Source organism: Salarias fasciatus, chromosome 8, assembly GCF_902148845.1.
Source record: "Salarias fasciatus chromosome 8, fSalaFa1.1, whole genome shotgun sequence".
NCBI lineage: Eukaryota > Metazoa > Chordata > Actinopteri > Blenniiformes > Blenniidae > Salarias > Salarias fasciatus.
Genome location: NC_043752.1, coordinates 17,396,076 through 17,408,912, shown reverse-complemented (window position 1 = coordinate 17,408,912; position 12,837 = coordinate 17,396,076). Strand labels below are relative to the sequence as shown.

The window sequence follows — 12,837 nt, the reverse complement described above, 5'->3', positions numbered from 1 at the left end:
CAACGCATCAAAGCTAACTCCAACATTCACTCTCTTTATAACTCTGTGTTTCTATCGGCTCTGGAGGGAAATATCTGGCGGCCCGGACACTAAACGCTCCAACAAAATCTGAACTTTCTGACAACACTGAGTCTATTCAGACTGCAGACATGATTTACTGTCTTAAAAACTCAAGTTAGGTTAGGAGCATTAATCATGCACTGAATTAGACAATTAAAAAGCAGCGTTTATTCATTATTTAGCTCGTCTTCCTCTCTGATTCGGCGCTGAAGCTGTAAAGAACGATCGCCTCACACTCGTCTGATGTGCCTCATGAAGGCGGTTGTGAGACGGCATTTTGTCGAGTCGGTGAGAGATACCAGCGAGTAATTTCCATTGCTCATAAAAAATGTAAAGGCGTCTCAATAGAAACGCAGCGCTCAGCCCACCTGGAAGGGAGAACCTCTCTCTCCTGCGATGCCGTTGCCTTTCGGGTTGACGCTAACTCGATCTGTACACACATTACAGGCATTACATTCCAGAGATCTGCTGCAGTCAGCGGCTCGCAGTCGCACTGCCGCCTCCGTCGGCTAATAAACGGAGGAAATGCTAAATCAGATTTATTTACTAAGCACAGACACGAGGAGACGGGGACTGACGGGAGGAGGAATCACACACAACGGCTGCAATTACACTAACGGACACAAAAGTTCGGCTGCTCTAAAAAAAGATGAGGCAATATTTGAACTCTCTGCTATAAGGGATGGAGTCAGATAAACTATTGTTTCACGTCAGTTACTGAACAGCAAATCATTGTTTTGAAAACTAACAGCACATTTGATAAGATATTAATAAGATTAGACAGATGTATTGTGGTCGACGGCGCTTGGCCGAGTTTTCTCCCAAATAAACCCAACCAGCTTTCTAGAGCCAAGCCTGGAACAGCGTTCTAAAACACTTCATGGACTCTTTGGAAGCGAGGTTTTGGACAGTCTAAACTGTTCACATCAGACAGGAACCCTTAATACAGCCGGTAAAATGGTAGCAGTAAAACAAAGATCAATTCAGAGCCTGACAGCCTTAATAACTAGAGGACAGGATCCAACTTTCAACTGTCAAGCAAATGTCGAGAGAAACCTGATGACTTTTTCAGGAAATGTTGGGTCTGTTTCTTAGATATCAAATCCTGAAAACCTTTTACAGCTCAGCCAGGATAAGATGGAAGTTTCAGTCATCGGTCCTGAGGCTGAGAGAGAGAATCACCTGGTAAAACCACATTACTGTCCATTAATACATCTGAACAATTCAGAAACCTGGATGCTATTTTTGACTCTTTCCTCCAGTTTGTGACTTTTGTGATAAATTCTGATGTTGAAATGATTCAAATCTTATATTAAAGGTTTCCAGGAGAACAACTTTTCGATTATGTGGACAAAAATTGTGACGACGCCTGCAGTAAAAGCACGCAGACGTCGAGGCGGCTCAGTGGGAGGCGGCCCATCTGTTAGCTCTATTTCACAACCGTTTAGAAAACTCATAGTTTCAAATATCATCTACCTGAGCAGTGTCCATTTGGCTGTAATGGTTCTGTCACAATGCAGGAGCTGTGGGAGGGAGGGAAATGGCGGGGGCCAGACAGAGAGATGAGTTAAACGTCAGCCGTGTCGCCGGCGCTTCCCTTCAAGTGGAGGAGCGGGGCCCGTCCGGCGGCGTGTGGGCGTGAAGCGAGGGAACAGACGGAGGCTGTAAAGTTTGGAGGTGTCTGCCGAGCGCCGCTGTTTTTGTCAAAGTGACAACCTGCCACGCAGTCAGGAACCACTTCAACAAAACAAACAGGAATACGAATCCAGATCGTGTCTGCACACACGAACACAAAAAGAAAAGGAAAAAAAAAAACTAAACAGAGAAGAACACGGAGCGCGGCGTCGATCTCTCGCTCTGGCCTGGAGGAACTGCTACAACTCCTCACCTCGGCTGAGAGCGAGCTCCGTCCCTGTAAACACTCCGCGCCCTTTGCTTCCTGAGAGACTTCACAGTTTTCTACCCTGTCCAGAATCTCCACAAGGGGAAAATATGATAATATTTATGCTGCCCAGGAGCCCAGAGGGCATCAGGAAAATCAATAGACTCCACGAGCAGCATCCTGCGAGCTGCAGCGAGGAGGCAACTCAGCACCCAGAAAACACAATCCTATCTGATGGGGGCGACGCGCAGGCTTCACCAGACAAAGGCTCCAAATTAGAGCCAGCGCAAAGAATTCTGCTGAGCGCGCCGAAAAATAAAACAAAACACTGTTTGTTGCGTCAGAAGAGCGTCGAATTTTTCAGCCTCTCCCGACGGCTCTCCATCCGACGCGCTCGACGGCCGACCTTGGACGGAAATGACAAGTTCCTGAAACATCCGAGCGAAAAAGCACACAGAAGCCACCGAGCGTGGCCGGCCGGCGTTATCAGGCCACAGAGCGTGATGAGCTTCTTCACTGCTAGACCTTGAAAATAAACCACCGGAGTAAATGTTGGGAGAAACGGCGTTTCTCGGTCTCCTGCAGCGTGACTGACAAACGCTGCTGTCCTGGATTGGCGCCGCGCAGCGGACGCCAATAGACGGATCTGCGGCGAATGAGGCTGCTTAAAGTGAGACGGCGGGAGAGGAAGTGAGCTCGGCGTCACCTCGGAAGAGTTGAGTCGGGGGTGGGACGTGGGTGGGGGGAGGGGGAGTTGGGAATTACCATAATTGCACGGGCAGGCTCTGCACCGCGCCAAGGTCACCCTGCTCCCCGAGTCCCGGTTCAGCCGAGCGCCGGGGGAGAACATCAGAAGCACGGGACCGGGCGCTTCAGACGGCGCCGCCAGCAGCTAAATCTGGCAGCAAGAGGCGGAGACCGGAGCCCTGATAACGCCGCACGGTGCGGCCGAGTTACACCGCCAACGCCACAGCGCTCCACAGACAGTCCGTCACTGAAACGCCACCACCTCCACATCAGAGCGCTTCACAGATGTCTGAACACCGGCGCTGCGTTTGGCTGCTGATGCACAACAAAAGAGGTGGCAGCGAGGGTTCATCTCAAGTTTACCCCCCACCAAACAATGAGTGCTACCCCCCCCTTAACTCCCATGATGCTCTGCTGATGGTAAATCTATTGATCCAGAGTAGAATCAATTCCACATTGAATGAAAGGTATGGCGCCGTGTGTTGGACAGAATAGCCAGAAAGAACTGTAGTTCATATAAATATATGGTTTACGGACTGATTGTTCCTGAGCTTTAATAAATTAATAATTAGTTATTTGTAATGAAAATCAAGTGAAAGAGTTAAAAACGGAGTGAGAGCTCAGGAAACACATCTGAGAAAACCTTAATTTCAATCAGACAGCTTCATGTACTCATCTTATATCAGGAAAGTTAATCCTTTGTTTTATATCTTAAACAGTGAAGTAAATCAACCCGATAAACTGAATCTGTCCGTAAATTTTAAATCTCTGCTAAAAGCAGTACAGCTCTCTTTGTGTTTGTTGCAACTGCACAGCGGACGTATTGATTTTAATCTCCTAATTCACGAGCCGGAGCTGCGTGTTCGGGCTGCCGTGGATTTCAGTCCACTGGCGTGACTCGCAGCTCGTGTGCCTCGGCCAAACACTGAACATCAGCGAAATGGACGATGGACGGAGTCTCTTCTGGCCTCAGAACAGAGCCTTTAGTTCAGCTGTGTGCGCCATCAGTCGGTTATATAACAGGAACGTAAACACTGTAGTGCAACAGACAGAAAAAGATTAAGTCCGAGACCTCAGTCATTTGCAGAGCCGATAGGTATTTATTAACCGGAGGGGGGGGAAGCAGAAACAATCAGCGTGCTAAATTTAGACTGACAGTATAGCGATTCTCACCACGGCGGCAGGAGTGTGCCGCAGTCCCGCTCCATATCAGGACAACATTAATCAATCCCTGGAAAGATTAAACACTACACGTAACGCGGCACGTTGATTTCTAACTAATGACAGCATTAACCGGCTTCTAACAAAGAGGCGACAGCCGCTACATGCAGCCATTCATCATATTTCCATTACGCTTCGCCGTCAGGCCGCGGCTGACGTCGGGCCTCGCGTCTTTTCTCTCCTGGTGACGGAGGATGAAAGCTATGCGGCGTGAGCGCCGCGCTCCCTCACGCCCAGCGTCCCGGTGATTTACGGTAAACAGTATTTCTTATTTACAGGCACAACATCGGGGCAGGAGCGTCCTGCATGGCTCAGCCCATATATAGGAGAGACAGGGTGGAGGCGGAACGGGCGACTGCTTCTGGATATTCTCTTCTGATCGATCAAACCACACTTTGATTAAACCTCTTCTGGATTCAAATGAGCTTAAAATCCTTTATGCTGCATGCGTGTCGCGCCCTACGGGGAGGGTTTGCTGAAGCAGAGAGAAAACCCTGCATGCTGCAGAGCGGAGCAGCACGCCGTCGCCTTCACAGCTCAGCTTAATTGTTGACAATCCGAGTTGTAAATGAAGTGATTCGGGAGTCAGCTGTCACGTTGGGCAAACCCCCCGTTTTATGAAGATGATACACGATGCGCGCCACCGGCTGCTCGGAAAAGGCCCTCCAGCCGCTCGGTGAGGATTTCTGCCCCCGCAGCGGACCAGCGTCTCCAATCAGACTGCAGCACACTGAGTGGCAGCATGTTGATTCCACAAGGACGTTCGATGAGATCTCAATCAAGAGTGTGTTTGAAAAACTAACTTCGTCTTCTGATGCCTTGACGAGAATCAGATCTTAGAACTATTATCAGCTGGATCCTCTTTAAATCTTTGCATGTGTGTCGTATTTGTGTGTACAGTGTGTTCAAGTATCATAAATCATCAAAATTTTGTTTTCAAAGTATATTTTTTTGACAACAAACAAAAGAAACAAGGTAAAAGAGATCGTGAACAAACTCTATGCTTGATTATAACTCTCTCTCTTTGCAGTCCCGATCAGGTTTGTTGAAAGAGAAAAGACTATAAAGCCCACTGCTTTAACCAAATTTGAATACTTTTTGATGAAAAGGCTTAAAAATAAACTCATATAATGTTGAAGGCTTTGAATTGAGGAACAGGAGTTTTTTTTTTAATGTGCATTTAGACACAAATGAGCTGACAGTAAAACAAAACCCTTTGATGGATTAAAGCCAAACTTTAAACCGAGATCTGAGTTCTGCCGCTGCAATGATAAACATTAGAAAAAAAAAAAATCTCTTATTGAACGAGTTGTGTTTGAGAGAAGAGGCTGGGATTGTCTGGAAAGAGGAGGCAGACGCCCAGAGGCTCACACGGCGCTGCCGGAGAAAAACACGCTGCTCTGGCACCTGTTGGCGTCTCGGAGCCGCCGTCGGCCCGAGGGAAAGTAGAGCCAAAACAGAAAGAGAGAAAGCGAAGTGGAAAAAGGAGCCATGCTGCTTTTCTTTAATGTAGAGCTGGGCGATTTTTTTTTTTTTTTTCCATTCATCTCTTCAACATATGAAATTCTGACTGTTCAAATTTCCCAACTCCAAACTGAGGAGGAGCGTGAGGAATTACTGAGAAGATGCAAAGCGAACAAGGACAAGGACTCAGGTCTGAACCGTGGAGTCAGAAAATAATTACAGAATTGTTCCTTTTGTCAGCAGACGTCCAAGGGCGCAGCGCACAAAGTCACGCTTTTTGTTTTTTTTTGTTTCTCAGATCGTGCACTAAAGGACCAGAGAAACACGGTCAAAACCCGGTGATACCAACAGCGCGGCAACTCTGATTAAAATATTCATGATAAACCTCAAGGTAGCGAGGATCTGCATTCATGCATGTTAAATCTGTGTAACTGTGAAAACAATTTACCACTTTCGCCGCACGTGAGGCTTCTGCAGAGAAAGAGATCCTTCCTTTGGCTTTGAAAGCAAAGCCCTGCAGCGCAGACATGTTTCCAGTGTGCGCCGGCAAACACACAACGGCACGATACCAGACGCAGCCATTAAGAGCGGCGCAGGCCAGAAACCTCTTCTGCTACACCAAAATACCAGACAACATGCGTGCACAGTCGACACGACTGAACACTGGATGAGTATACACATAAAACGGTCATGAGCAACAACATGGAGAGGGAAGACAGAAATCCAGATTTCCATGAGACAATATGAAGTTCTGGATCATTTCCAACATCAACAAATAGGAGTGTATAAAAAAAAAGATACAGAAATGAATCCAATGCATATATTAGTCATTTAAAAAGTACTTATCCAGATTTTCCATGTATTTATCCCTGATTGTTTTGTATGTTCCAGACAGCATTATAAGTCAATATGCTGATATTCAGCAGTGCTGCAGGAACGAGCCTCTAAACCTGGAGATAAATGACAATTTTCTGCCCCCTTTTTCCATGCTGTGAATGTGATCTGAGATCAGAGTTGTGTTTAATTCATTAAAATCAAGATAGTGTCTCTTTTACAGAGGTCACAAGTCAAAGAATCCTCGGTTTTTTTTGTAAGGTGTTATGTTTTAAGAGTATTACAAAAGCAACGTGACGAATCAGACTGTGAGCTGGAGCTTACAACTATTGCTAATAACTTTACAAATTTGAAATAATATACTGTCATTTCTCAAAAGCCTTCTTTTTCTTTTTCCCGGTACATTAAACCACATTGAGAAGCTTTATCATTGCTTTTATGGCATTTAGCAGAAGCATCGAGTAATGTAAACACCTGCAGTATTCCAAATATTTCGAGACAAATCGCAGTTATCCGACCAGCTGGTGAGATCAGCTGAGATTTCTCAGAAAGCTGAATGAGAGTAGCTCAGGTCGACTTCGCACCGTGTCAGATTCAGCCCGTGTTACACTGAATCACTTCTCGATCGCGGCGTGACACGAATGCGGAACTCAAAGCGAGGCGGCGCTCGACTCCGGCGGCTCCAGGCACACAGATCCTCCCTGCTTCACCCCGGGTTCTGATTCCGTCTGCAGCTTAAATCTCCAAACAGCATCTCAAACTGCACTTAGGCTGATTCTCCAGGGAGGAACCCTGCATTACTCTCCCATTTTTCCTCCTCTGAGTCCCGGTGCTCGCTCGCTCTCTCTCTCTCTCTCTCTCTCTCTCTCTCTGTCATCATTGCTAAAATAAATCAAAGCTACAATAATTCATGAGTGTTAAGAGTGTGTGTGTGTGTGTGTGTGTGTGTGTGTGGGTATAGGAAGGAGTCTTTTTATGGAGCACGAGGATTTCCGAGCAGCTTTAACTCCTGTTTCGCCGTCTGCAGAGAGAGGACCGAAACAAATACACCGTTTGGATTTTCAGTCGCACAAACAAGAATCCAATAATAAATCAATCAATGTGAATTTGAATTTTGCTGCAATCAGTAATCAAATAGAAGATTTCTAAGATTCAGCACGGCGTCTGTTTCAGGGAAGATGAAAGGAAAAAGAGTTTAACGCAGCGGTTTTGATGTGAGCGCTGCAAATGCAACGTTTTTAAAAAGTAAAAGAAAACTCGGTGCAGATTTAATGTTTCCAAACTGGCTTGAATGAGAGTGAAAGCTAGTGAGGTTTCTGTCGACAGACTGAGGAGCGCTGCAGTCTGACCCCTTTGGCACGGTGACTCACTCTGCTGCTCTCTGCTCGGGTTCCGGTCTGTTTGGGAGAACATGCAAACTGCATTCGCTGACTACTACACCACAAAAACACAACAACAAGACCAGAAATGGCAGCAACTTCAACAATCAACTGAATATATAATCAGAGGAAATGCTAAACAGTTACATCTTAGGTGAGAATGTCATGAATGATTTTATTTATACTTTTATTCAGTATTGAATAAAATCCACCATTTAATGAGGAGAAAATCGACTTAGTCACACATAAATCACCTGATAAAGCTTTCATGGTGTAAAGATCAGATACATTTATCCTAAAGATTAAGACGTGTGCATTCTCATCCTTTCAGCATCCTAAATTATAATACGGTAACGGAAGAAAGACGAATGGATTCAATTTATTCTCTTAGTCTATTAAATTTTACCAGTTACACAAAAACTAAATACATGTAGGTTGTTATGTAGAATTTTCACCTGAAAACATGTCGTGTGTGTACATATAGCTTCTCATAACAACTTCTGCATGCACACACGCACACACACACTTACCAGCCAGAACCCCCGCCATGTAAAGGAGACTTATCCGTAGGATGCCGTGGACCATCTCTAAAGGAACGCCAATCATCAGCTGCAGCAGAGCGTTGAATCCCAGCTGCTCTAAGCTGCAGACGAGGACCAGAGGAAACAGGACTGACGTTGGATTTGACGCTTCTGAGGAATCTCGGCAAGAAAAAGAAAAAGAAAAACCTGCGGCGAACGTACCCCACGTGCATGAACATGTAGCTGAAGAAGCGCCACACCTGCGCCCGGTGGCCGGGGTGGTAGACCAGCGGGCTCTTCATGAAGTCGGGCTGGTAGGTCTGCAGGACCCACTTGTTCAGCATGATGCCGTAGCACATGAAGACGATGATCTGGGAGGGAACGGCACAGCTGTGAGCGCTCAAGTCACCCCGCTAAAAACAAGAGACGCCGCGCTTTATGGGAAACGAGCGACATCTCCCTCCCTTCACTGTATCGCTCAGCTGACGCTCATTAGAGTTGAGGAAACAATTACTGCTTGCAGAAAGAAAGAAAAAAAAAAACACACAGCACATCTGGTTCAATTCCATTAATTTCCTTTCATAGAATAATGACTCATTGTCTCGGAGAATTAAAAGGAATGTGAACTGTTATTATCATATTCTCATTGTCATTACAGGCCATTCAGCGCCATTTGAAGGCTTTATAGGAGCACTTGGCTTTTTTGCTAAGAATGATGATGATTTCAGGGGGAACGATGCTTCGGGGAGAAGCTGCCGGTTATTTTCTGGCTTAATCTCCAACTGTTCAGCCACGGCGTTGTGCTTCCTTTTCCGTTTCAAATGAACATAATGGGTCAATTAATGCCACTGCGGTGGGCAGGGTGCACACTGACCTGGTTTCCAAGTTGTGTGGAAAGAGAGAAATCTCGCATGCGGCTCCGACGGAGAGCCTGAGCTTGAAGGGATGGCATTAAATGCACCCACTAAGCCCCTGACTCCCAAATGGGTTACCAGCTCATATCGAGCTCGCAGTAAAAGCGTGTGATCAAAGGCAGAAAATCTTTTTAGTGGGTCTACAGCGAAAGACTGAGCCAACCGAGCAGTCTGGAGTCGGTTTTAGGGTTTGCAGCACCGACTTCTGCAGTCTCAAGTCGAATATCGCAGAATTATTCTCCTTTCAAAGGATCAATCAGTCGTGACTGACGAGGATTCCTGACCTGGACGATGGTCACGATGGCGATGAAGACGGGCGGGGGACACAGGCGGTTCTGGTGGAAGTACCAGCGCCGGTCGGTCTCGCAGGGCAGGATCTCGTACGCCACGTAGCGGACGAAGCGCTTGTACAGGCCCAGCCCCGTCTCGTCCAGCAGGATCTCCCTCTGCAGCGTGCGGCGGCCATTGGCGATGGCCCGGCGGAAACTGCTGGAGCGCTTGCTGCTCATCTGAGGAGGCGATGAAAAAAACATCCGTTCATCAATACTCTCACACTCATTTGCTGTTTGTTTTTTTGACATGAAAACTTTTCTGAAACAAAAAAGAAACTTGTTCCTCGTTCGTTTTAACGAGCTTTACCGGGACGAACAAATCTCTTCATCGCCTTGCTGCTGAATTTCTTATTCCAGCAATTAAATCCCAGACTTCCCTCACAATAAGAGGATCAAACATCAGGAGAGGAGTTCGCTCGCACATAATCTGAGAGAAGCTCATCAGTGTGACTAATCACCCTAAATATGGACCAACTAACATTCACCAAGTGCTGATTTCACAGGGGATAGCGGGATAAAGGCAATGACTCCTGGCATGTGTGGATGAAGGAGGACGTGATGAAGAGCACCTCAAAGCAAACCGGGAGCAGAAATGACAGTTTGTCACCGGTTTGATTAATCAGCATCTTAAAGCGTCTCAAATGGGTTTTCCTCAACGCGTCCACAGCCTGCCCGCAATGCAGAGACGGAAACAAAAGCACAGTGTGATGTAGGAATCTCATTCAAACGCTGACGTGAATCCAGCCGTCGAAAGAAAGCTGGTGGCAATTCTGTCAAACTGGATTCACAGCTACATTTTCTGACTGCTTGCATATTTCAGTAGCGACTGAAAAACCTTTATCTCACAGCCATGTTACATGTCTGAAACCAGCGATGAGGGTGCTGAATATTGATGAAGGCAAGAAACTTAATGTACGAGTGTTTCTTTTTTTTTTTTTAATATTTCACGCAAAAATGTCAGCGTGACTGAAGGAAGGACCGATTCCTGCAAAGACATCTTCACAAATGTGCTGCTGAAGTGAATCTGCCCTTGAAAAGCAAATCTTCGTCTCTGAAAAGACAGAACTGCGCGCGCGCGTGTGTGTGTGTGTGTGTGTGTGTGTGTAGGTTTGTGTGTGTTCATTTTATTTATCACGGGCTCCAGGTTTGCTCAGTGTGCGGCGGCTCTGCAGCCCGACGCCACCCGCTCACACTGAGGATGAAAACTATGAAATACAACATGCATTAAAATATAGAATCAAAATATGTGTTTAATATTCGCCTCTTATGAAAATGAGCTGCTGGGAAACACTACACAGGAGGGGGGGTGGGGGGTTATGGGCAGCAGCTGCTACTTTTGCTTGTATAAACCCACAACAGTCGACCTTCTGTGTTCGGTTTCCTTTAATAGTAACCACGGACAATACGGCAGCTTCGTGCAAAGTGTAATGAAAACCTCTGGAGGGGGTTCCTATAGGAAGCACGACCCGCCATTAAAAGCACACCATTCGTAATTCATTAGCCCGGTCCTGCTGCCTGTAGACTCATTATAAGCAGACACAGCGGGGGGTATAGTGAACCAAGCTGTAGGTCAATATCTATAAAAGCTAATGAGCTAAACACAGTGGAGGACAGAGGCTATAAATAAATTAGCAAATAAGGAGGAACCAGAAATGGAACAGAAGCTTTTTTTTTTCTTGTTAAAAAAAAAAAAAAACAAACTCAGTACAGGAACAAGGAAAAGTGCTAATCCCTTTTGGAAGTTAGCAGAGCAGGGTGTGGTAACTACCCTAACCGAGGGTAATTATGACAGCGGTGGTTGAACAGTGAGGGTGAGAGGGCCTGTTGCACGGCGATAACGAGAATAATGCGGCGCTGGGCTGCTGGCTCGCCCCACAGTGAGAGGAACTCATGTTTGGTATGGAAATCAGGCCGAGAAGATGCAATTCTACTATAGTTGAAGCAGGGGGTAAACACAAGAGAGGAGAGCAGAGGAAAGACATTAGAAGACGGACAGCGAGAATTAGGACGTGCAGATGAGGCGTCTGCCTTGGAGAGCTTGATTTGCAGATTGAGGAGGTGGACAGGAAAGGTGAGACACACCTGTTCTTCAAGTTATAATTTCTGCCTCTATATATGACACCTTTTTAATCCTTTGGCAACTGCAGGATCGTACTCTCGTACTCTCGTATTCTCCGTTCCTCTGTGAAGACGCGGCAAAGCGCGGCTGTCGCCGCGCCTCACCTCCTCTGACGCGCAGGGCCGCCGCCTCCAAAGCGAGCATTAGCGGCCTTTTGAAGTGGCGACAGGAGGGAGACGGCAAACAGACAATGAGGAGCGCACAAGACTCCAGATAACACGCTGAGGCGAGGCGCTCTGACGATCGCGTCACGGCGGTGAAATGTCAGAGGAAGGGGGAAAGCCTCTGACTTGTGCAGCAGAGGGGACGTCTGGCAGGAAATGAAATGATGCCGAGGCCAAAGGCACAAATATAAAGATAGTACTCCCCTTTAGGGACGGCTGAACGGGCCAAGCTGACAACCGTGTGTGTGTGTGTGAGTGTGTGTGAAACAGCAAGCGCCTTTCCTCCTCCTCCCGGTAGCCGCATGTATCCTGGTGAACATGCTGCTCTCCGCTCCAGTCAATTGTCCTTGATGGATTAATTAGCCGCACCACATGGCCCATGCATCACAGCTCAATACTAATTAGTAATAACAATTCAAAAAAATGTGCCATAAAGGCCGTTCAGGTGTCCGCACTGCAGCGCAGGAATTCATGAATCATTCTGATGTGGTTTCAGCCGTCTTCGGATCACTCTGGACGCGGCATGCGATAAAAAATTTAATAATAAAAAAAAAAAAAAATTAAATGATCGTGGGTGAAAAATTAGAAAGCCAAACCAATTACTGAAGCTCACATTCACCACCAGCAGGCTAACAGAGTCACTATTCCCATTTACTATATCATTTGATGCAGATAACCAAATCCTCCCTCTCTCTCTCTCTCTCTCTCTCTCTCTCTCTCTCTCGCTCCCTCTCTCTCTATAAATCACTGCAGATCTCCGCCTGGCTGATTCTACCCTGACCCACATACTCAGGTTCTTTCTTGTTCAAATCCTTTTAAAATGAGAGTCCACCTTATTTTTTTTTTCCCCTCAGCAGTTTGTGGTCACAACCCGTCTTCATGGTTTAATCATTGCCGAGCTAAAAAGTCCAAAGAGACGGAGCCTTCACTGGAGGACACTCAGGGAAAGTGCATCACTTTTAGTGCCTAATCCATCTGAAACAGAACGTCTGCACTGGAGTTCGCTGCGACTTTGATCTGTGTCGCACTGCGAGCACTTAGCGTGAAAATTCAAAGATATATATCTATCAAACACTTAGAAAGTGTAACTGACATTTCGGGTCTCAAACATTAAAAAATAACTCAACCAGAAGTCAAATGTTTCTGCAACTCCACCTGCTGGGAGAAAAGGACATTTGAGCAAAAGAGGAGCCACAAAGC

At 46.4% G+C, this 12,837-nt stretch overlaps 1 protein-coding gene across 1 annotated transcript in view; it reads right to left on the bottom strand.

Annotated features, from left to right (window-relative positions):
* Positions 1-12,837, bottom strand: part of rhbdl1 (rhomboid, veinlet-like 1 (Drosophila)) — a 30,416-nt gene that overhangs the window by 7,084 nt on the left and 10,495 nt on the right. The window contains exons 3-5 of the mRNA XM_030098333.1: positions 9,307-9,531; positions 8,331-8,479; positions 8,118-8,230 (exon numbers count right to left, since the gene is read on the bottom strand). Of these exons, the coding sequence (XP_029954193.1) occupies positions 8,118-8,230; positions 8,331-8,479; positions 9,307-9,531 (487 nt within the window). The remainder of the gene's footprint in view (positions 1-8,117; positions 8,231-8,330; positions 8,480-9,306; positions 9,532-12,837) is intronic.